This window comes from Rissa tridactyla, chromosome 4, assembly GCF_028500815.1.
Source record: "Rissa tridactyla isolate bRisTri1 chromosome 4, bRisTri1.patW.cur.20221130, whole genome shotgun sequence".
In the NCBI taxonomy this organism is placed as follows: Eukaryota; Metazoa; Chordata; class Aves; order Charadriiformes; family Laridae; genus Rissa; species Rissa tridactyla.
This window is the reverse complement of record NC_071469.1, coordinates 86,171,994-86,197,358: the sequence shown is the minus strand read 5'-3', so window position 1 is coordinate 86,197,358 and position 25,365 is coordinate 86,171,994. Positions and strand designations below refer to the sequence as shown.

General features: G+C 37.2%; 1 protein-coding gene across 6 annotated transcripts in view; it reads right to left on the bottom strand.

Moving 5' to 3' along the window:
• CDH8 (cadherin 8) overlaps positions 1 to 21,833 on the bottom strand; it is a 132,103-nt gene extending 110,270 nt beyond the window's left edge. For 5 of the 6 annotated variants that reach the window (XM_054199059.1, XM_054199061.1, XM_054199060.1 and 2 more), the window contains exon 1: positions 21,523 to 21,833. In XM_054199059.1, the coding sequence (XP_054055034.1) occupies positions 21,523 to 21,774 (252 nt within the window). In that variant the 5' untranslated portion in view covers positions 21,775 to 21,833. The remainder of the gene's footprint in view (positions 1 to 21,522) is intronic. The other variant, XM_054199063.1, reaches the window with a different exon arrangement.
• Positions 21,834 to 25,365: the final 3,532 nt, after the last annotated feature.

Below are 25,365 nucleotides of genomic sequence, written 5' to 3'. Positions count from 1 at the left end.
TCCATATTTTTCCCCTTTCAAAAAGCGCAATCAAAAGAAAGGATAGCAACTCTCCTCTGAATGTGCCGTGATGTCTAGCTGAAGTACAAACTATCAAAAAGGGAGATACAAGCAAAACAAAACCCAAGGTAAAAGAAAAAAGGCATTTTTTTCTGTGCTGCACTAGTCGGCTCTCCCATGTTTTCATATCTCATTATGCTATGTAGTAGCAAATTTTTGTCTATCCCTATGCTGAACAGAAATCCAATGTTATAATTATTCCAACATTCTAAGAATCTCCCCAAATGCCTGTATTGACAAAGTTGCTCTTTAATGCTAAGTTTTGAGTTGTATTTTAGTGATTTCTTTATTTTAAGCAAGGGAATGAGGGAAGAACTCAAATTATATTTGTTCACATGGAAAGAAAAATCATTTTTCAGAAAACTAAAATTAAACTTCAAGAGCTTTTCTTTTTTTTTGTGCCGCCTTGTACTATAAAAACGGAAAGGAATTTTTACTTGATGCATATCTAAACTCCTTCAACTTCTGTAGTACACGAGTTTGAATTAAGTTGGCATTTTTTTCAAAAGGCTAAGAACTGCAACCAGTTTTGCTCTGTTCACCCAAGCAGTGTCCGTGCTTTGAGCTGACAGAAGCCTTAAAGTGCAAAAGCTCAGATAAGCTGATAAAGATGAAACCAGCCACATCTGCAGTTATTTAAATCTAATTCAATTCACCCCTACCATATCACGAATCTCAGCTATTCTTCCGCATTTCAAAACAGTATTACTGTGGGGTAGTAAATAATAAGCTTGCACAGATAATGAGATCTCAGACAAAAAGAGAAAAAAAAAAAAGATTATTTCTCGGTTCCTGCTCCCCCAGAATATAAGTTGCTACAACCACAATAAATTCCCAAACAATCACAAAAAAATCCCAAACAATTTTACTGAGTTATTAATTAGAACTTTCCCCTTTAACATGGAAAGGGCTTTCCATTCCCAACATAAAATTAACTGGACAGAACAGCAACATATTTCACACATTACCTTCTTGTTACATTTACATTTGGCTAAGTGTTGTGGTTTGGGCCGGACTGGCCCCTGAAGCGAACAACAGGACACTAAGATCAAGAAGTTTGGCTGACTTGCACTGTACACACAGGAAAAAGAGCAAAACTGGCACTACCCTGCATTCAGTCCTCCCTATACTAGCAACTCAGATGAAACACGGAACGTGGGCTACTACAAATCATAGTTTAATTTCCAGGAAAAAAACAGATTGTTGGGTCTTGTTCCCCCACCCCTGAATTTGAAGGTCATTGGAATTAAATACGGTGGTCGGATACCTTCTTTTGGAGAGCTAAAAAGCTCTCTGTGCACAATACCGGCATATAAGCGGAATAGGAAACACGTGTGCCACCTGAGGATTCCCAAACACCAGGGCAATCAGGACAGAAATGAGTCCACACCGCCATACTGGCCCATGGTGGCCAAATCAGTTGAGTGAATGTCTTTTAGCAATCTGTCTGGCATTAACACAGTGCAGCTGCGTTTTACCCTCCTTGTGGGCACAAATGAACAATATCAACTCCAGATGTAATTGGCCCTGCCGTGCCCTTACCAAAGTCAATGCAAGTCTGCAGTGCCAACAAGTTTTGTGACAGCTTTTAATTAAAACAAACAAACAATGAGATTAAAATGTAAATTAAAAAAACCCCAAACATTCAGGTAATTGCATGTTGGTTAAACTTTTTTCTGTGTGGCCACCAAAAGCACACAGGTAATTTAGTATTACAAACTGATTTTGCAAATAGATTAGCTGTTAATGTAAAATTGTTAAGCAAATCATTTCAGGAGAAAACCATTCTGGGATACAGTTATGGGAAGAGGTCATATATGCAAAACTAAGCTTTGCCCAATTGATTTCTAATTATAAAATCAGAGGCTCTAGAGTTTGTGGTTAATAGTCCTTCCCTTTAGCCTGAAAAAATAAACTTACAGCAAGCGCTCACACACAAATACACATACACATAAAATGCTTCTCATTGTTTCAGTAAGCAAGTATGTGTCCTGGCACTGCTCAGCCCACAATGAATCAGACGCCGCCTCACTGAAGGCCATCCATGGAATTAAGTCTACAATGCCTCACTGATGGCCAGCTGTGCTACAGCAAATTGTTCCTTATAATAAAGCTACAATAATGTCCATTTGGGGAAAAAAAAACAAGCCATGGGCAGATTCTGCAAGAGCTGAATAAATTTAAATGCCAATATTGTATAATTACATAATTTTATGTTTTCCTTTGTCAAAAGATAGCGGCTAAGAATTTCATATATTTAATGCATTCATTCTTCAGCACCAAGTGTAGATTGCCAGGACATCTGAGTCTTTTGTTTCTTTTCATCTTTGTATGAAATTGGACAATTCTCGGGATGAAAGAAAGCCAAATACTACAGTTTTATTTATTAAGTGTGCTCAACATAACGATGCTTTCTGAGTACATTCTGCACCTTCATCACAGACTAAAGTGGCATGAAGGTGAGTACACTTTGTCTATAATAGAAACAAATTAGGAAAAGCTTTAGTTAAGATGTGATGTGCAAGAGCATTGGATTCATAGGTCTACCTGTCTATTTTATACCACAGCTGTATGCAGCATACAGGCATTGCGTTTTAGAAATTGATGATTTCTTCTGAGTTCATAATTTTATAATGATAAAATGCTAGCACACTCATAAACACTGTGAATCTTTTTCTTTGGGACTCTAAATTCTGTGCTGTGCTGTGTGATTACTCAAATAATAAATTACTACTCCTCATGACAAGAAGAGAAGAATTGTGATCTATATAACTTGTCATCTCCATCACTGATATTTACAAATGAATGCATTTAATGATTTGGCTGCTAGAAATTTCACCCTGTAATATTTGCTAAAAACTTAGTCATCTTCATTATTTTTCTCTATATATCTGTAAAAAAAATTTTCACAAGAAAATTACTTTTAAAAAGGAAAAATATTTTCTTATGAATTATTACTTTCAGTTCTGGGCTTGATTTTATGCTGCATGATTTCCCTTGCACATCTATGAGAGTCAGCAGAGCAGAGATGACATTTCTTGAAGAAACAGGCCTTTCCTTGCTCTACTCCAGTCCCTTTATCACCCATTCAAAGTTACACACAGTAATATAGAAAACAGTGCCACAAATTCAGGTGCATATATCTGAGTAACAGGTTTTTAATCATGTATTGCTGGTAGACCAGCTTGCAAGCCAGCAGTCAAATTTTGTGGTGGCATCACCCACAGATGTTTCACAGAAAGGGAGACACAGGGAGTTGTCAACCCACTGTGAATCAATTTATTCATTCTCACCAACTCTCCAGTCAATTTCATCCTTCAAGGTGCAAATTAGAAATACAGATGTATTCTCTGCAAAGCTTTCCAGAGTCAGGTTTTTAAAAGCAAGTTAAGAGCCTGTTGGCTCTCATCCAGCGCAGTATCGGTTTAACACTGGAGGAATACTTCTGCAGGGAGCCACATCCCCAGCTTTGAAGTGAACTTTATAACACGTATTTATATCAGTTATTATGTCTCTGCAGACCTAAAGTCCTAAGACCTCATAGCCGCAGTCAAGACCTGGCAAAATGCCTTTCAACTTTCAGCCATTTCTACCGAAAATGGAAAGTGAAAGCTTTAAGACCATGCCATTGACTTAAACTACCTGTTTGACATTGGTAGGACTGGGGACAAGAGAGTGGAGGAAAGCAACTACCCAAGACTGCTGTACGAATGAGGGGGAACTTTAGTACTTTTTAGCTACATAGAGCAGTGAGATATCCTGCACTAATTCAAGATATATTCCAGCTGCAATGACCTGGAATAGAAGGTAAAAGGAAACTGGAAGCTGAGTCAATAAACTATACAATAAAGTCATTAGACATCTGCGATGTGATGAGAGGAACAGCAACAACGGAACAACAGTGGTCCGTTACATCCGTCGCATACGCTCTAAGCACTGCTGAGAGGAATTGTGTTCTTGTAACTTGTTACTTGCTGTGAGAACTTGCACGAGTCAACAAATAACCGAAGTCTGACAGGTTGTCTACTACCCTAATATTTAAAGATAGTGATTTTAATAATGGTACAATATTTTGACTGATAGAATGTAGATTGAATTTACTTGCCTAATTATGCCTTACCTTGGCCTAACCACAAGCACTATGAAGAACAGGCAACTAACCCCCGTAGGCTGCTCTGCTGTCCTGGGTTATCAGCTGCAACATTCGTTTCTCTCGATAATATATTCCAGAGGATGAAAGCAGAAGACTATGTAAGGTAAGAAGCAGCAATGGCTACCCTTTTTTATTTAGGTAAGACTGCTTGGAGCAAAATATTTCATTCTATCTCAGAGATACTGCTAAAATTTTTATCAATATGCATTGCTCTTTCTTTTTAAATCTTACAAAATTGATTCTAAAATAATACTATTCTGGATTCTGAAATACAATTATAGCTGAGAAAGTATGATTTTCTACCAGTCACAATGGCAACGCTATCTCCTTGTTTTCATATTCAGCCTTTATTTTAATATGCAGGCAGTAATGATCCATAGCTATATAAATGTAAATACCAGAGATTCCATTTTAACCAGGACACATAAAAATAACGTATGGAAGCATAGAGACAAAGCAGTACTTCATAGCAGTAAGGCGCACACACACATACAGTTTACATGTTTGTTATTGCCAGTGAATTCTTGAATTGCTCTTGCAAATAGCTGTAGGATAGTGACTCAGCCAGGGGGGAGCATCAGCCAAAATCCAACCAAAGGAGGAAAAACAATGCATAAATTTTTCATTTTGTTTATGACACAAGAATGAACACTGTACTCTGACCGAGACTCTTTCAGGAGTATAAAGAGTACGTGCTACAAAGGCTTTAGGGTGCTCCATGAATGACTCTTTCCTTTTGAGCTACAGAAAAGCTTGTAATGGACTCTTCTGTCTCTAAGGGAACTTTTAAAAAGCCTAAACAGAATTTCAATAATATTTTGCAGATAGTATGAAATTGTTGCTATAAACCTAACTGCAGATGCACAGATTATATTTAAGCCATATTTTTAGAACAAAGAAGTCAAAAATCAGTTTTGGAGGGGTAAGCTTTTATCCAAATTAATAGGGCAGTGCATGCAGCTGGTTGACTTACGGCTAATGTGGCACTTTTCAGAGCTTTTAACACACTTTGCTGATTGTTTGCTCAAGGCATATGGTTTGAATGAGCTGGGCAGTGCACAGTACAGCTGGCAGACTAGATATCAAAATCTGGCAACAAGCCTTAGAGCTATGTGTGACTAGGTATCAAATTTGCCTGAATTTTATGTTATGATCTTTACCATATCAGTGGTAAATTTGAAGTTACTTTAGATTCTACTACAGTAGACGCCATTGCTTCCAATCTTGCAGCAATTAGATGTAGCTGACCCACGTTGGGGAGGAATGGTCTTAAAAGGGCAAAAGCTTTTTTTCTAGGGCAAAATAATTATGAAAAGCTTTTATTAAACAAACCCAGTATTTTCAAAATGGGCAAGTATCATTTTCTCTAGTGCACAGATTGGGAAACTGTGACAGGTGCTGTTCCAAATGCACATTCATTTCAATCAAGCAAAGAATGGGAAGGTTTTGGCAGCTTGTCCTGTTTTCACTATTACCTCCCATAACCTGAGTCAATGGTTTCAGCCTCAGCTCTGACATTCAGGAAGGTCTAACAAAACTCTCCAGCAGCATCGGAATACAATTTTTGTATTAATTTAATAAATGAAGCATCATTTTTAGACTCTCAGCATAATAAACTCTCATTTGCACTGAGTAGATTCATAAATTCATGCTGTTAAAAACTGTTTTCATCAGAAATGGGCCAGCCTCCCACGGTGTCCATTCATATTCCAGTTCTGAACTGCAGGAGGGTGTTTGCCAGTCACAAGTGTTCTGTTATTATTACAAAGTTTCCTTTATTGCGGCTTGAAAAGCCAATATAGATACTAAGAGTGACTCTCTCATCTCAGGGTACATACAACTGCGTATTTTTGAGTATATATTCACAGTGTTTTCAGTGAAGTGCATCACATTTTTATGCCACATGAGCTCAATGTAATGAATTAAGATGAATACTAAGAGAAACGGAGAAGCAGCAAGTTCCCTGCTACAGACCTGCATGGCTATGTAAAAGTACTTTGTAATAAAATGTGTGTTGTAATGCAAGTGCTTCACTGAACTCAAATAGCATTTCAAGAACAATGGACTTTTTCGAGCAAAATAAATAAAACAGCACATAGCCTCTATTCATCTCAAATACTATTCTCTTAAGTTTAGAAAGAAACAAATTTTCAAAAAGTCCTATTTCCAACAGTAGAAGTGTCATAAATTTGTGAGGTTGACTATTAAGTAACAATGAACAGCTAGAAAATTTGTGAAAACTTATTTCAGTAAAAATAAAAATTAATTTCTTTGAAATCTTCCTTTTTGCTATTCCCACAATCCTTTCTTTGCACTCCCTAATCGTTCCTAATGATAATAATATTGAACATGGGGTCAGGGTAAATATGCTATACTTGGACAAACCGCAAGTAAATAGTAAAGCAGGTTTTTGGTTTTTGTTTGGTTTTTTTTCTTTTTTTTTTTTTAACATCTCAAACTTCAGTTTCCTTATCAACATAAAGAAATATAGAGAGGGAGAAAAGTATCAGGAAAAAAGGTTGCATATTCTTATAGTAGAAGTACCACCACTAAGTTCTTGGAACCTTTTGAAGATGACCCTGTGAATAATGAATAAAACGTCAAAGGACACTGTTTTACAGGACAAAAAGATCCAAACAGAATAAAAATGTCAAATATATTGAAGTGAAGTTTGTGAAAGCTCATTTCAGTAGGAATGAAGCACGATACAACTGGAAAAGATGTATAGTACCATTTCTATATCAGCAAATAATACAATGTGCTCGTACAGGTTCATGGAGAAGCTCTTCAGAAAGATGGTACGGCATATGTCCCGACACAGGAAAGTGAGCATGCCACACCTCTGACTTCACTGCTGGGGCCTTCAGAGTATCTGTACTCTAAGGCTGACTTTTCATTATTTTTAAATTGTATTTTTAAAACTGAATACATTATCCAGTCCTAAGACTTGACAAAATGTACAGATCTGTATTCCTTTACCTGCAAGGCCTGATTTACAGACACGCTCAAAGTATATGTGAGCTTCAACAAGAGCAACTGAAGTGCTGAAAAGTATTAAAAGCAGCTATATACAAAATAGACTGAAACACAGTTCAAAGACTGTCGAGAGGAAAGTAAGGAATGTTAGAGGTCATCTCACCTAAAAAGAAGTGTCATCAGAGGAGTACAAAATTTTATTTCCTAAGCAACTCTCAGGTCAATTAGCTACCAGGTCCCTTTCAGGTCAATTATCTAGCAATAATACGGACATTAGCCGATGGCTTCTTAGGTTCACAAAGAGACTTAAAAATCTACCAGCAGCTTTGGGCAACTGTATCTAAACTCTCTCTCTAGCCCTGAAACAAGTAAGTGTCGTTTGCCAGATTTGCGTGAAAGCTGACAGCCGTCAGTTTGCATATATTTCAGCCTTCCACGTCACTTGGATGTAAAAATAGACACACCGCACAGAGGGCCTGGTTTATAGAACCACGCAGCTAACTTTCAGAGAACACAAGAAATATGCTGACAATTTCCTCATCCCACGTTTTATTCACATAATTAGGCAAATATTCGAAAATCCTCTCCCCCAAGATCAGAACACCGAACAGCGGCTTTCACCCCTCTTAATTCCCTTCCCCTAAGTTATACCATTCCTCTTCATCCCTGTTCTTCATTTTGGCCATCGATGTTTAATTTCTTGTGCAAAGGGAAGAACTTTAAGAACAGACCCACCTCAGATTACCAGGACCCCGTGAATGAAGGCTGTCTCTCTTCTGGAGGGGGAATACTGGCCTGAGCTATGAACCTAGCGCAGGAAAGGACCCACACTGACTCCGCGTTAGAGGTACTTTCTGCCTGGGCTGAAATTCCAAGCAGACACAGGTGATCTGAGTTTGTTCTACCAGCAAACAAACTCAACAGATCATCAAAACTATCAGCCAAGTTACCTCATCTCCATTGCTGTTTTAACTCAGGTTAAAAATGTAACTTTTGTATTGAGGGCTTTTGTTCTCGCCCTTTTTTTTTTTTTAAATCATACTTGCGCCAGATTTAAAAAGCCAATTATCCCATTTTTAACGATGTTTTCACAGTAAATTAAGACAATGATTAACAAAGAACTCACAAAGCAAATTATCTTAAAACCCAAGTGTTATAATTGGAAGAACCCTGTAGATATTTTCATGGCAATGCAAAAAAGAAAAATCTTTGTCCAAGAACATTAAAAACCCAAATTCAGACCTCAATTATCAGGCTTTATGTATGTTAGCTATGGAATAATCTGGCCAACTGAAAACAGAATTTTAAATAATCCAAAATTTGGTCCTGGAGAATGCGCATATTCCCACCACAAAATTCTTAATTACCAACATAAACATTTAAATATGCAACTAATGAAAAGTCAAACTTTTAAACTAGAACAGGAAAAAAACCTAAAACAACAAACCTCTTCACCAAGTGATCTAGCATCTCCTTTAAAATAAGCACAGTGAAAATGGCAGCTATCTTGCTGGGTCCTACCAGAATCCTGGTAAATTGTTTACAGCTGGAGAGCCACATCATCTTTCAGTATCATTTTTCTCTGGGTTCTGTATTCACGAGAGCCATTGATACCAAAACAAGTGAAAATAGAAATGAGAACGTTCAATTCCACAACAAAAATAGAGACTGAAAGATTTCAATTGTAGGTCTACCATATACTATCCTTGAAAGTGTTTGCTCTGCCTGAAACCAGTCCTTAGCTTTGTATCTGTGATTCTGTATGGCTTTCGTTGTCTCCCACTTCAACATGATTTACGTCAGAAGGTTTGCAATAAATTAACTGTTCTACGGTGTATTGCAACCAAGATGATTCTAAAGGCATGCTGATCTCTGTCTTTCTCCTCCCCCCTACACATTTATTTTGCTCAACCTAATAAGATAAAACCTGTATCAAGGTGTGGTTTTGAGTCCTAAGTGGGGAAAAAATAGAATTATTTAGAAAGGCAGTAAACTGCTATAAGCCAGTGTTTAAATAATATGTTAGACATACCTATATATACACACACCGAGACACACACGCATACACTTAGACTAATATATATATATTCCCCTGCAGTTTTGTATTAATCAAATGGACTACCCTGTAGGAGAAACACAGTACTAATACCTCAAAATAGCACTTCTGCTCAAGTTGCCTTGTACAAGCTTATTTGAGTTCTAATTGTGTCCTGAAATTCTCTCTTTTAATGCCTAGGTTTATTTGAAGGTTAGCTTTTGGTCCCATGGAGATAAAGGAAAATGTGCCAACATTTGAGAGATTTGATTACCTGTATAAAATTACGCTTGCTCATTTTTCCTAGGCGAGATACTCTTGGGTAAAGTTATATTAAAGAGGGAATAGAAATAGTGTACATCCAAAGAAAATATTTCCCAATTATGCTTCACAAGATGCAGAAAATATTACTTGTGATAGAGGATTATGAATGAGATAATTACTGAAGGCCTAATGTACCTAAAGCTACAATAAAGGACAGAGAAAAACATTAATAAGTGGTTATTGACTGTTCTTCCTGCTCTTTGTAATAAAAGGCCAGAACAGTACCAAGGACAAACCTTTCCACGGTTTTGCTGTGATACATTACATACAAGAATACCTTTCCTACTTACATGCCCCATCATTAATTCCTATATGTGAAACCATATCAGCTTTTATTTAACACCCAAACCACTCTATGCCTCTCGAAACAAGCTCACATACAAAGATTTAGAAATACATAGGATAAATGCTTCCTCTTTTAAATTATTTCATTTCACACATACCTAATGAGCAAGCTGCACTTCCGAAAGAATCCAGGCTAACGTTGGGTTGGTAAGGCACAGAATGGCGAAAGACTCTTGACTTTTAGAAATTAAAGCATGTCTTATTATCACTTTTCGATTCCCCAATGAAATACATGATAACTCAATTATGTCTGAGAGGCCCTAGGAAAGACTATTTCAGCTTCCACATACAGTACTTCAACACAGGTCTGATCAATAGGGAAGACTGTAAAAAAGGGATTTTAAGCAGCTGCAGCTCTTTTCCTGCTGCAGAGCAGAACTTGGAATGCCATGCAAAATTACCTTTAGTGCATTTATTTTTTTTATTCAATTTCAGCTCACAATACTGCTGCATCAAGTGTGAAGGTACAGTCACTACAGAAAAGGTTAACGGTATTTCTAAAAGAATGACAGGGGACGTGAACTTTGCAAGGGTCAATCTACATGGAGAGGAAGCTGTGTGAGCGCTGTGGCTTTCTTATGCTCCTACGCTTACTTAATTCCAGAAAGACCAACAGCTTCACTAATGAAACACATGCCTTACGGATGGATTGTTGTGGTCCCCTCCTCTTAATGGGAATCCTTTGAATATTCTCTTAGATACACAGTCCAACCTGTGCATACGCCCAATGCACACACACCAGTCTTCATCTCAGTGTAGTCACTGGTTTTTCTCTCATCTCTCCACCTCCACCAGATACTGCATAAACTGTATATAAGGCTTTACAGACTTAATGCCTAGTGACTTTACCAACCCAACTTGGAATGAACTTGACCTATTGGATCTGACGCAATTCAAAGTATCTAGAAGGCTGGACCCCTCAAAATTATTATCAACTAAAAGCAGTACTGCAAAGCACACAGATTCACAAAGCAGAAACTCAGGCTCTGTAACAGAACAAATCACAGGCCATAATAAGGACAAGCGACTTATAAATTAAGTGGCTGAGAAAAGAATAAATTAAGGATTAACTATTACTGGATTATTGGTCTCCCTGAGAATTCTCAAACAAATGATCTTGGAGAGATTTCTTTTGATAGTGTCTCATGGGGACAATGAAACACATGAGTGCCTGAAGACCGTATCATGGTTATTACAGCAGGAAGGTCACCAAGAAGAGAGACTCCCGAGGTCGGTTCCTTTCCTACACCACCCAGATCCTCCTTCGCTACCGAGGTTCTCAGAGCTAAATACAAAGTGGACTATTAGATGAGTAGTTGTGTTCTTCCAGGCTGACAACCTGTCTTCCTCTTCCTCTCACAAAGAAACTGCCCTTGGAAACTGAGCCTTAAGACAAAACGGAGCCACGTTTGTGTGTTTTAGAGCGGGTAAAGTCTCCCTCATGTTTTCTGGTCTTTCTATAATTTTGCAGAATTTACACATCTATCCCTGATTCTGCATAGGAAATATCAGTTGGAATAAATAAGGACTTAGTCATACTATGGTTTTTTTTCACTTTACAAGTATGAAACACCTACATTTCATAGCACATTCAAAGCACTGCAGTGAACCTGTTGTCAGGCCGGAGGCCCGCTCTGAGACTAGTAGAGCAAAATTTTGCTTTACTATCCATCAGGCTTTGTCCCACAGAGAGTTGTCTATTACAGTGTTTGTGTAGAGTGCATTTAATTTAGAGAGAAACATTTACTCACAAAAAGTTCCCTTAAAAATCCAAATACTTATTTATGCAAATATAATTCTCAATTCCTAGCATTCCTTTGCTTATCAGAAATTTGCAGTAATTAGCAGATGGTCTTCTGGAGTGACAGAATTTAGATCAATTACAAAATGATTACCTAATCGGATGATCAGTGCAGTTGCCTTCTACACAGAACGAGACGCCCAATTCCGCCTAACAACTTACATTGTTTGTCATTGTCTGTCTTTATTTTTGAGGTATGGTAACTCCACTGTGTCCATAAGCCTTATGTTCAATATCTTTTAGTGTACATATATTTGCTATTATATCACATTTAAGTTATTAATAAATTGCATAGGACACATCTCTTACAGAACGTCCCTCACACTTGAGAAGTAATCACTTGGTTTCTTAGACGTCCCAGTAACATTCTGTCTCTCCACCTTGCGACACCAGTACTGGCTAGCGGGAGACAGCACTGCCTAAGGAAATTAATTGAAAATCAGAAAGCTTTTCCCCAGCAATGCCATGGACTTCAGACACAATTATGGACACTGAAAATTCCTTGTCTGCACACACCATCTTTCTGCGTTTACATTTCCTTCCTCGGTCACAGTCCACATATCCAATTTAGACAGTAACAGCTTTGAGGCAGGAATTGTCTCCTACTTAACAAAACCAATAAAAAATTTAGATAAGGCTTCTTAACAAAAATGGCAGCATCAACAGCTTTCACATTTACTGTTACTTGATGTAGCATTCCTCATTTTCTGTAGTTCAGTCTATAAAAACGCCCTCCATGTATGCTTTGAGGGTAGGTACAATGTTTTAAAAATTCACACATGAACCAAGTCCATGCCAAGATTCCCTTAAAAAAAAAAAACCATGGCTTAAATCTCAATTTGGTCTGTAAATCTTTTCATGCTAAGTAAAATCCTGGTACATGCTTAAAATGATTTAAGTAACTTCTGTTTATTCACATGAAAGCTCAATAAAAAGTAAAAGTCCTTTTACATTTACATCAGCACCTCTTTCTTAGTTAATCAAATATTCTAACAAGCATGTGGGATATCCAACAAAACAATCAAGACCCATTAATTATCAGAAATAAACTAAAAAAAAATTGAAATATTGTGTTGGCATTAAGTCTTGTTTCAGATGATTTTGCACGAAGGAAGAAACACAAACATTTTGCCTCTGGACATTGTGTTTTCTTGTCTGTATGACAAAACAACAATAGGAATTGAGAAGTGTGCCTTAGACTACACAATAATTAGAGAACAGGTTGCCTGCAAAACAGACAATCTAAGGTAAAAAAAAAAAAAAAAGGAGTGAAAAGGGAACAGCAATGTCAGTAGTTGTATTTAGAAAACTCATTTTGTAAAAATATAGTAGATTTTCATTAAGCTATTTGAGTTGAGTAGTATCAGATTCTGAGACTTTTGTACCATGCTTTAACATACAGGATCATGTTGCATCAATCGTGTTGCAGAGTATCCCAAATTATTTGAAAAAATACATTTTTTTTCCCATTCACTTTACTATCCTGATTTCTTAGGTTCGGTGTATAACATACCACAGCTCTTAATGATGCTTATAGTTTGATGACCTTAGAAAATAATGCGATAGAAGAGATATGGTTCGGTTCAATTATTCTGTCCTCTGTGTACTTCACATTTGGATGCCCGCCACAAGTTCTGCATATACTAAAATTCACCTTTTGTAGCTTGATAACAATACTCCTATTATATGTAAGCAGTTCTCTCAGCAAGGCAAAAGAAAATGAGATAATATGGTTTCTGGATTTAAACCAGCAGATGACTAGGGCATTCTGAACTACTAAGAAATATCTTTAGCTGGTTCTACCTACAGCTGGGCTCCTTGCCTCCAGTGATCCTCTCTGAGTCAGTCTGATTTCACCACGTTCCCTCTCACTGAGGTGATCTGACAGCACCGCGTAGCACAGCAAGTTGAAACACAAACCTTCAGCTTTGCTTCTATTCACCAGGGGCTGGGTGCAAAACAGTGATTGAGCTCACACCCTGAAACAAGAAAAGGGACTTCTTACGTTGCTCCTAATGATTCCTCCGGTTAATTCAGGAATAGCATTGATAGTCTCCAGGGAGAACCACACTTACTTTTTCTTAGCTGCTGGCATGACTGCTATAAAATAAAGGCTTTGAAAGAAATTATGGAAGCGGAATCTTTACACTAATAGAGAGTCCTCAGGAAAAAGGAAAGTTATACTCTACATTGCTACAGGTGTTCCTCAGGGATCACCAAGGGGCTACATAAATATTTGATTAAGTATCTTTAGGAAAATTATCTACATTTATTTTCAATGCCACATACCCCACACATTGCTTTCAAATAATAGTTACCTATAAACGGTGCCTAAAATACTTAATGCTGCAAATTATTTCTGTAATGAAGATAACTGCTTCATATCCAGGTTAAAGTGCACAGCATCAACGTCCCTGGCTTTGTCCAAAAAAGCCCACCAAAAACGAAAAAACCCTCAGCTGTGAAGTCCTTGGTCTGTTGCACAACACGTTACGCCTTCCTTTTTTTTTGCTTTACTAGAATAGGAAAAAACCCAACTTTTAAAACAGAACTTTCTAGAAACAAAATTTATGCAAATTCTTTCCCATTATTTTCACATGCAAACTAGTTTTTCTTGTGATTACTGTGAATATGTATTTATTACATGCTAAAAATACAGAGCTGTCCACCAGCTACAAAGCCAGCCTTTCTCAGATGTAATTCAGTTCACGAGGTATCACCCACTTCAAGCTCCAGAGCTCTTACTGGAAGCCTGCAGACACTAAAGGAATTAGTCCTAAAGCATTTCTCACGTTAATGCAACATTATTTTTAAGGTTTCCATTACATGAATCCGTGGCAAATTAAGGACCATCATATCAGGACCTGAAAACAATAAAGACACCCTTTCACTTTACTGGCTGAAAGGCAACAACGTTCTGTCACTTTTGGGAAGTCACTACTATCTGATACCTTTTCAGTGGTCTATGGGAAATACGTTTGTCAAGTTCAGAAAGGACAAACTTTTAGCAAAAAAACACCATCACAATTGGCACTAATTGGTAGTTAAATTGACAACTGGAACTGAAGCATCCTGACAGCACCAGGGGTGGGCCCTACAGGTAGAAATTGAAAACCATTTACTAACACAATGTTGGAAAGACTAAACGATCATAGGGCATCTGCAGAATATCATGCGGAAGGCTCTACTTAATTTTTCAAACTGTCACTTCAGCATTTTGCATGCATACTTGGAAAACGTTTCAATTCATTGAGAGAAAGATAAAGTGTTTAGATCATTATATTGAACCAAAGAACACAAGCTTCTAATTCTTCACAAACAAAAAAAATCACAATATTAGGTACTTTTTTTCAGAAAATTAGACACCTTTGTGGCTTTAGAAAAATGTGACAAGGAAATGTAAGCAAATAACATTAAAGTAACATCAGGGGATCCAAATGCCTAAGCACACACAGTGTAATCATGTCCATCATGTATACCATTCTTTTTTACGATAAAAAAAAACCCAACACAACACCAAAGAAAACCCAAACAAAAGTCCCAACCCAAGTCTTTAAAGTTATTCTACACTTATTGTCTATGAAGGTTAAAGTTTAAGATGCAAATCCCACTGCAGAGGTGTTCCCACTTTAGTAAAGAAAATATAGACAGCTCAGAAGATGCCTGGCGTTTTGCAGGCTGGCCCTTTACTATGCAGGATTTATAAATAACTTGACGTTATAATGCATTCCTTTAAGTGTTTTCCACATTAGTGGCCCATACTGGCATGTGGCACTTTTAAACTCTATTGTTTTAAGAGTATGAAGTAGAAACAGAGGAGGCATCTGATGAAATGCCCCTTTGAAGTTATTACCAGTCAGTTGTATTAGCTGACATACATGTGTTTTAAGTTGTGACTCTACTTAAATTGTGTTTATATCATGCCCCTAGACTGGAAATGAGGGAGCATGAAAGTGTTCAACCCTACTCAGTGATACTCCCAGAAATATACAGAAATGACATTTTAGAGTCTGAAGATACATCTTGTTTGTTAACTCTAAGAGAGATCAGTAAAATCATTTTTACACTGTATTGGAAAATGTAGACACTGTAGGTTCACTTCAGTCAAACTGTCCTTCTTTAAATTTCTACGTTGCAAGAAGAAATTTCTTAGAACTTGTACTTAGTTAAAAAGAAACAAATGAAATTTGTGCAGACTCACGAATATTTGTTTAAAATCCACTGCTTTTATCAGGCTTCTATAAAACGGTGTATACTATGTTTACTGTCTTTGCAGCAATATTTAATTGAGTTTTTCTCAGAGCTACTTATACTCCTGCTTACTAAGCTGATTTAGACCATGTAAACTGGAGCATTCTATGAAGTATGCAGTCATCTCTTCTTCTTCAGAAGCACACAAAAGGCAGGGGGAATTAGCATTTTCCATAACGAATACAGTAGCAAAATAAATGATACATTTCAGCTTCTGGGAGTTTATTAAACATAAGTAGGAAAATTAGTGTATAATTACAGTTGCAAAACAACAACAAAAATCTAGGGCTCAGAAAGCAATGTTGACTTTGCAACATTTCAGATATTGAATATTTTATGCCATGCATTTAAATCATAGATAGCAAAACATACAAGTGTATAGTGGAAGAAAAAGAGGAGAATGTATATAACATGGTGCTCTGATTTCTGTTGTTCCAACTGTGAAAACTTTAACAATGCATTAATGCAGGACCGTGTTACACCCTATGAAACCTGTGCTAGGGCTATCTACACCTGTATTTCACAATGATTTCTTCCGTTCAGGGAAAGAGCATGTAATTCATCCCTAAAGCAATGCGAGCCTCAGTTACATACACTCTTGGTTTGTATCACTTGAGTGATTTCAGGCAGCCATTATAATCACAAACTTAATGCAGGAATAAAAAGGAAAACATATGGAAAGAACTTGTTTAATTAAAACCTTGTTTACTTTGCATATATGTATCACTTGTACTTCAACAGAACTATTTATAATTTTAAACAAGTACGATTTTACCATTTCCTTGTTAAGAGGTAAAATGTATGTTGGCAATGAAATCAAAGATTGCATAAAGCATGTATAATGTAGAACATACAGCTTGAAGCTATTTATAAGTGCTCTCTGCATTTCCAGGTTCGTTTTTTACAGTATAGCAGCCTGAAGCCTTAACTGTGAAAACATGATGCCTCTCTACTGCTCCTCCTACAGGAAAATTATTTCTTCTCAAAAGGCCTGAACCTAAGCCCCATGCATCAAGGGAAACATCTCCATTGCTCTAAAAAGCAAAAGCTACCTCCCTCCCTCATCCTACAAAGCATAAAAAAAAAATACCTGCATTTAACAGAGTGAAAGACACATACCATGTAAATCAGAATAAAGGAAGAAAAACTCCACAGCCACAGATTAAAAATATCTACCTGAGAGACAGAAACAGCACCCATCTGACTGACCATCTGTGGTTTTTTGCATCTGGACCTAGCTCTGCTGATTCATCTAGTGGTAAGTCAGGGAATAGGAAAAAAAAAAAAAAAAAAACACCAACAAAACACCACGAAACTTCTGTCACCTTCGTTCCGTCTTTGGTTCTCTCCATGCACTGTACTTACAAACGACAACTGTTAACACATTAACTATCCCAGGTTTTTGCTTAAAAACGTCTATTAAACCAGGTCCTATCAATTTAAAACATCACAAACAGCGGAAGCTCCATAAAACAGGAGCTACAATCATACACCGAAAACCTAGTTTCCAAACGCTTTTCAACTCTATTATCTATTTCATTGAGAATTCAGCGCCTGTCTCCTGTGAAAGAACAGTGGCATTTGCTGCACCGCAGATTTCACAGCACATCTGCTACGGTGCTGTAAATGGATGCAGAGGAGACTGAGGAAATGCAGCAGTGGATATCAAGTAAAAGTTCTATCTCCCTAATCAAGTCCGCAGGGACAGCATGCCGTGCCACAAGACGTACCACTCTGCACTTGAATGAGGTTGTCAGCCACTGGGAGGCCTGCAAACTGCTGACAGCAATAGCCAGCGTATGGGGTCTTCTAAAGTAGAGGCAGCAGCTTTCTGAAGTACCTACCTGTTTCCACAGCTGAAGCAAAAAAAATAATAATATGAAAGGGTATTTGTACATCTATCCTTCTGTATTGTACTGCTATGAACAAAACCAAGCTCACTGGAAATGCGTCACACGAACATGAAAGAGGTTACTTTGTAGGTTTCTCAAAAGGCATATATACATTTCTACATGTACGGGTCAAAACAATATGGAATTTGTTATAATAGCGTGTGTCAAAATAAATGCAATATTCATACAAAAAAGAAAAACTAGAATGTTTGTAGCAGTTCATAGAGAAATCTCATAAATTCAGAAATCACCCTAAGAGATAAGTATTCACACACTTTTTTACAGATCTGTGAGCTCAAGTAGAGCTGCTTATTTTAAGTTTGAGCTTGATCCTACTGAATATAATGACGAAAATTGACATGAAAAGTGCATGTTGTTCAAAGTCATTGTAAAAAGTTCGAGAATGAAAGCAAAAGATTTTCTCCCGTCCCTTACTTCAGTCATTGAAGAAAACCACCACGCTTTAAAAAACAAGTCACATTAAATCCTCGTATTAGTCTCACCCCAGACACATTGGGAGTGTATTCATTAATATGTGTTCATGCAGAACAGCAATGAATAAATACCTTTGAAGAGCGTGCAGTTGTATTGCAACACTTCAAATTCTAAAGAAGGGTCTTTTTGCCTAGAAGCTGTTTCTCCTGGAAAACTGTGCAGCCTAATAAAAGATATTACCTGTCTTTGTAAATCCTGTCTTGCTAAACTTCCTCTGTACTTCAGGAACTTTGGTATGGGATCTTTTTAACTTAAAGAATGAATGCATAGACTTTATATTCAGGCTTTGATTTAGAAAGTGTATTCTTTTTATATTTATTATAATTCATCTCAATTTTCAGTTTTATTTTGCTGATATACGTTTCAATTCCACTAGAATCAACTGCTTCTCCTCAGTGCCTTCCCACCCACTGACACGAAAAACATTTTTTAAGTATCAATATTACCCTGAGCAGTTCTTAAGAGCTGAATTTTCAGTGGTCTTTAAAGGTATATTTGAGAACATACGCAAAATTCTGCTTGTGTATATATTACTTTTGTTTGAGCAAAAACTTACTTTTACATTCACTATCTAGAGAACCTAATTACATGTTTGTATGAATCACATACGACTATGAAGTACCATGTACACTACAAAAGTGTAGAAGGAGACAAAAACTGCACCCACAACCTACGTAATTATATTTGCTTCAAGAATATTCCTTTTGAACCAATTAACTGCCTAATAAGAAATTTTTTTGGAGACGATACTGGTACTTTGAACATGTAAGCAGCACATACAAGCAACGTCGCCTCTGTAAAGGCACAAAAGCACATCTATGTCTAAAAAATGCAGCAAACGGGTGGCATATGTGTTTGCTATCATTCTCTCCACAATACCAAGCCTCTCTACATTAATTCACTATATTGTATTTTACGGAGTGCCCTTTATTCAAAGTCTGGGGGGGAAGAAAAACAAAAACAGAAAATCAAGGTAAGTCATAGGGCAGAAAAATAGTTGATAAAAGAAAGTCACTGAATGCACGAGATACCTCAAGTGTGCAAATCCTTTGGCAGGGGGCAAAATTGAAAGGTTTGACGAAGAATATAAGTAGAAAAGAGATGAGCAGGAACTAGGTGAGCACAAATCTACTGTGAGTTCTGAGAAGAAAGTTATTTTTAAATTGCAATGGATAAGAAAAATGAGCGTGACAGAGGACAAACCATAGCCCAACTTCATCGAGAAGAGAATTTTCCTTGGGACATTGTATACACCTTTAAATTTTGGGAAGAAGGATTGCCAAGAACTGTAATTAAGGGAGTTGCTGCTTTATAGTCAGGAAGGATTAAGAGCAGCTCTGAAAGATGTGGAGTACCTCTGTTTCCACTGACAACAGCAGAGTTTGAAAGTGCCCATAGTACTCGTAAACCTTAGGAAGGAAAAGTCAGTGAGAAATGCAGATGATTTTTCTGGAGAGAGTGAAAAAATACCAACAAGAATTACAAGAATATTTTAAGCCATTTTCATGAATAACCCAAGGATTTCTCCCTATGGGAGCAAATTTCACTTCTTGCTCGTTTCCATCTGTACCATGCAGTGTTTTAATTATGCAGCAGCCTCAACAAATAGATTGTCACAGCATTTTAGAGTAGCTAATTCTAATCAAAATGCTAGCAGAAGATAGGATAATGTCTTTATTGATTTGGCTTAGTTTAACCCACACGCTTCTATTCGCTAATGACTTGAACAATTCAGGATATTATATCCACAAAAAAAAAAACCCCTTATGTTGTGAAAATATTAAGACTTGGATACACCCTGAAAATCAAAGTACTACAAAGTACAAACTCAGGATTCTCCACAGCTATTCAAAAGAAGCTCAAAATAATTTTAAAAGCTTGATCAAAATATTCTAAAAAGAATGGGTTGGATAAAATATTTTAAGATCTGAAATAAGCATATCACTCTCTAGTTGAAATAAATATGTTACTAACCACGGCAAAACAAATGAGAACAGATATATAACACCTGTTATAAACATAAATTAACATAGTGCACAAAAGTCACTGGATATAAAGCTCATTACACCTTCTGACCCTACATTTCAACTGGAAAGCAGCTACACTAGGAAAAATTTAGGAATGCACTTGATGTGTGTTCTCTTCAATAATAGATATAGCTATTGTCATTCCCTATACCATACTATATGCTATTAATTTACCCAGAGAATTTCCAAAATTATAATTAAATTAATTGATATCCATAATTTCTGTTCTTCAGGGGTTTTTTTACTCAATTTCAGTAGCCAGGTACTACGACGATAATGTACCTGGTTATTCAAATGGAACTGAACTTTAGTGATAAACAATCAAGATATTTATAACTGCTCACTATAGGCCAAACACGCATTTAGGAGCGGATAATTCTTTTCCAAGAATAATTCTAAAGACAATTCATTCCTGATGAATGCAGCTGGCCCTTGATCTCTTTTTAGAGAAAGTGCAAGGCTGATTCACTGACTGGGAGTAATACACTGAGCTACGGAATAAGCTACTGCATGGCAACAATCATAGGTTTAAGGCACCAGGCAAGCTAGGACACATAGAAAAACATGATCGTTTTCCTTGTGTTATCTTCCTAACTTTGAAAGTAAATTACAAAATCCGTGGCAATGACGTTATTTCATATTTGTGCATATCAGGAGCTCCCTATAAAGTATTACCTTGTAATTTGGTGTATATACCACGATTCACTCCTTGTTTTTGTTTTTAAAAATTCTCAGAGCATAAATAACTTCTGTGTAATCAAGCTGGAGACAGAAAATAACCTACAGGTGTAACAACTTTTTTGAATGAACAAATAGGAACATATTACAAAAAGCTGCTTTGGTGAAATCTGCATCTGACAGAGGTGAAGAGTGGTGACTAACGATATCAAAGAAAGGACGTGTACATGGCTTGTGTATTTTTGTCAAATTGAATATGCATAATTTTGTTGTAGATAGCAAGTTAGGTAATCAACAAACCACACCCTTAAAGTGAGATACATGTAAAGCAAAAATGTATAGATTTTAGAGAAGAATTTCAGAATAACAGATCACCTCAAATTTGAATTTCTTAGAAGAGTCCAAATGACTGAAGACCTTCACATGCTATACATTTACATACTCAGAGAAAAAAACAAAACAAAACAAAACAAATCTTGTCTTACCCGGCCAACAAGTATTGGTTCAGGTCCAGAAAATTCTTCTAATACAAACATCTGATTCCAAACCCAGCCTCTCTTGGAACGGTTCAAAACTCTTTGTTCTTCAGTTAGCCTTTTTAGTCCTGTACTAGATCCACTTGGTAGTACTTGAGATTGATTCATTGGAGCCATACAAATGGAAGGAAGGACAGTAATCCATAATATTATTAATGAAGTCCATGTATCCATAAGCATTTCCGTTAGTCTTTCTGGCATTGTACCACAAGCTATGCAAATCACCACAGAAATGAAATTATTATTTTGTTTTCCTCCAAACTGTAGCAATCCAATTCATCATGCAGTACAGAACATTTACTTACAGCTCCTCCATGTGTTTACAGCACAGTCAAGGTAAAAATAGTTTAGATTATAAAAACATGATCCATTGAGTTTTCCAGTCATTAAAGATCCCTGGTGGAAGGAAAAAAAAAAAAAAAGAAAAAAAAAGGTCAAATCAGTGACTAAAGAGCTTGGGAAAGCATTCTGAAAGATCTTATTTACTTTTGTGTCATAAACAAGCCATATTAGGTTTTACATTTGTAGTATATAATACTAGTGCATATTGAATGGGTTAAAAAAAATAAATGATTCTGTGAATTCCTTCATTGCCTGAAATATTGAGAGAAGCCCCAGAGAAATGATTACACACACTCGGGAAAGCGTTTTACTTGCAGTTTGTCTTAGCATCTGAAGAAGCTCCTGGCCTCCTTGCTAGCCTGTACTTTTTATGCAGTCAACTATAAACACTTAGCACGTCAAATAATAAAAGTCAAACAAAATAATGTAACTTGCGTACAGACTTACTCTCCTTTCTGCCACAAGAAAAAGAAAAATTACTTCTAATAAGCGTACAAGGCTCCAGCAGTACATTCTCATGTCAGCAATCACCTCGCTGCAGCAGCACACAGCTCAGCAAAACCTTCACAGCCCAGCAGAGGACCAGGACAGGTAAGTCCACTATGAAATCCATCATCCCAAAACCAGACCACAACCAGAATCGAAGGCAGCTCATTTATGCACATCTGCACTACAGGACTCCCAGCGTCTCCCTCTCGCTTTCAGAGAAAACACAGGGTCAGATCTTATTTCAAAGACATTTTCCTTGATGGGCAGTTGAGAGCATTTTGTCTTTCTTTGCCCACCCACTCTTTCATGTATTAGAAGTCCACATCAGGTTTCATCTCAGTGTAAATATTCCTTGAAATGGACAAACAAGTTAACGTAGCAGGGCTTGCTAATGCCACAGTGATTGGCAAAACCTGAAATGCAGCCATGGATCACTTAGAAAGACAGATGGGACATGGCTCGGGGAGAAGGACTGCATTACAGCTACTCTAACGAGGCTGGTGTTTTGTAAAAAGATTCCTGATACATTTTCATCGACTGATTCATATCCAAACACTCTCATGAGAAACCACTATATACAAGATAGGTAGAAATGTCTACTCTTAAGCTTATGCTGTGTTTTAGGCTGCTTTTTTTCCACTTTAAAATGAGTTCCTAGTGTTGCATGTCTATGAAAATCTTGGGGGGTTGGGTTTTTTTTGGGAGGTGAGTGGTTTGGTTTTGTTGGTTTTTTTTTTTTTTTTAGGTTCTTACACACTCATGGAAGAAAATAGCTGAAAACATGAATAACACCAGTAAAAGTCAACTAGTTTTTTTAAAGCAAACAATGTAAAAAGTCATTTTTTTTAAACTTCAGTAATTGCCAAAGCAACTGTGAAATCTGTTGCATGAAAATCTGAAACTGTGAGAAACTTGTCTTGTTAAAAGGGAGAAGAGCTGTTATCAAACTAAAACTCAATATCTCAAATAGCATGGAAGAATGGTAAGCTAATAGCGCATTGCTTTGACAATGCATCAAGAATGAGGTGAATACCCATTACAGAAGTAACCGTGGCTTAGAAACATCGTTTAGGCCTCGCTGCCGACTGAGACGGAAAGAAAGAAATCAGAGAATACAATGTGCTTTTGCAATGAAATTTTGGGAAAAATGTGAGGGAAGCAAGACAGGCCTTCAATCTCTCGGCACTCTCTCAATCCCAGAAAAGGGAAAAGGATAAGGAGGAAACAGTCTAATTGCTTGATGGGAAGGGTCTGTAAAGTCACCCTCTGAAAACCCTCTTTGGTCTAGGGAATTAACTGGAGGTTTCAGCTTCTGCTTTCTGGCACACGTTAAAAAGCTAGATTTCCTGGAGCACGTTTGGTGCTAGAAGAGAGAAACAGCCAAACTTTCAATGCAAACAGTAAAGTTTGTTTGTATGGGATCCTTGTGCATACATGAGTGGACTTGTTCGTGCGTGTCTCTGCCAGGGGACAGATTTTTCTGGTTCCTTCAATGGAGCAAGAATTGAAACACAGGGAAAATAGAACCACTGTAAAACAGAATAATAGACATAATCTTCAAACAATATTCAGGATTAAATTCAAAACCAGGGGCATAAATTGAAAACCCAACTTGAGAGTCCTTTTGTATAGCTGAGAATTTTCAGTGTTTATATACAAAGTGATTTTTGACGCAGAAATACAGGCCCACCAGAAACAGAATAATACATTATACCTTTGCCTAAGGAAGCTTTAAAAAGAACCCAAGTGGGCCGTGACTGACTTTCTTACTCTGCCAGTACAAATTGGTATAGTTCTTTTTACTACAGGACAAATTAATAAAAGTAAAGCACATCTTTTCATATTCAAGAGGCTTTTTGAAAACAATTCCTAATTAATCTACACAGGCTGCCTTCTAAAAGAGATTAAATAAATGAGATAAAACAATACGATGCTCACAGAAACATTTTTGTTTGAAGAAAGAACAGGATATTTGTTTTTCAGACTGCCACTCTGAATCCTTGGCAAGCATTAAGTTCCTTTCAGCGCATCCCTGCTCAGTTCCTCCCCCAGACTCCCCACCTGTTACTCTTCACTTACTCCAATCAAATGTAGGTCCTATCCGCTACCACTAAAGCAGAAGATTCATTTTGACTGGATTGTCCTCACGGTAGCTCCCTATTCAGCAATACCTTAAGGCAAACAAGAGTCAAAAGCGCACCAAAAATCTCAGTAATGCACATACCATGTCATTAAACCTGATTTAATGAAATAACCCGGTGAAGAGTACAGTTAGACAAGCTCAATGAACACAAAACTGCGAGATTCTCAAGTACCAACAGGAAAGGTAGGCAAGTGTTAGTGCACGGTAAAGAAAAAATCTGATGCGACTTTAGCATGTATCAGTGCGTGACAGTAGAGCTGGATGAATTTCTCTACAGTTCAACCTAGACTCCTGGAGCATGTTGAGATTTATTTGAGAAAGAGACTCTCATTTGTGATTCGCTGCTCTATCAGTGAATCATGGAATTTTCTTTGTGCAACGTATGGAGATTGTCCTCTCCCCAAATTTCTTTACCAAATTTGGAAATGAATTGTCTTCTCCGTTCCTGGAAGCGCAACACCATGTATATGGTTGGGAGCTGACGGAAGCCATTATTACATACTCAGCCCTACAACTTTCATATTGGCTAACACAAAAAAATCAAGAAATGCCTGGTAGTTAAATTATAATCCTCTGGATTAGATGCACAGGAGAAATTGATATTGGCAACTGAAACAGGCTACTCTAGCAAGATTAAAAAGCCAGGTGTGGAGGGAGATCTGGCAATGAGGGAAGACTAGCAGGTGAGGCACAGTAGTGTTTTCCCTTCTTGTATTATGCCAGGGTCTAAAGAAGTAGTGAGCATGGAATGACAGCAAGATTATTCCAGTGAAGCCAGAACCACCCTTGACAAGAACATGGCCCTCAAAGAGTATCTT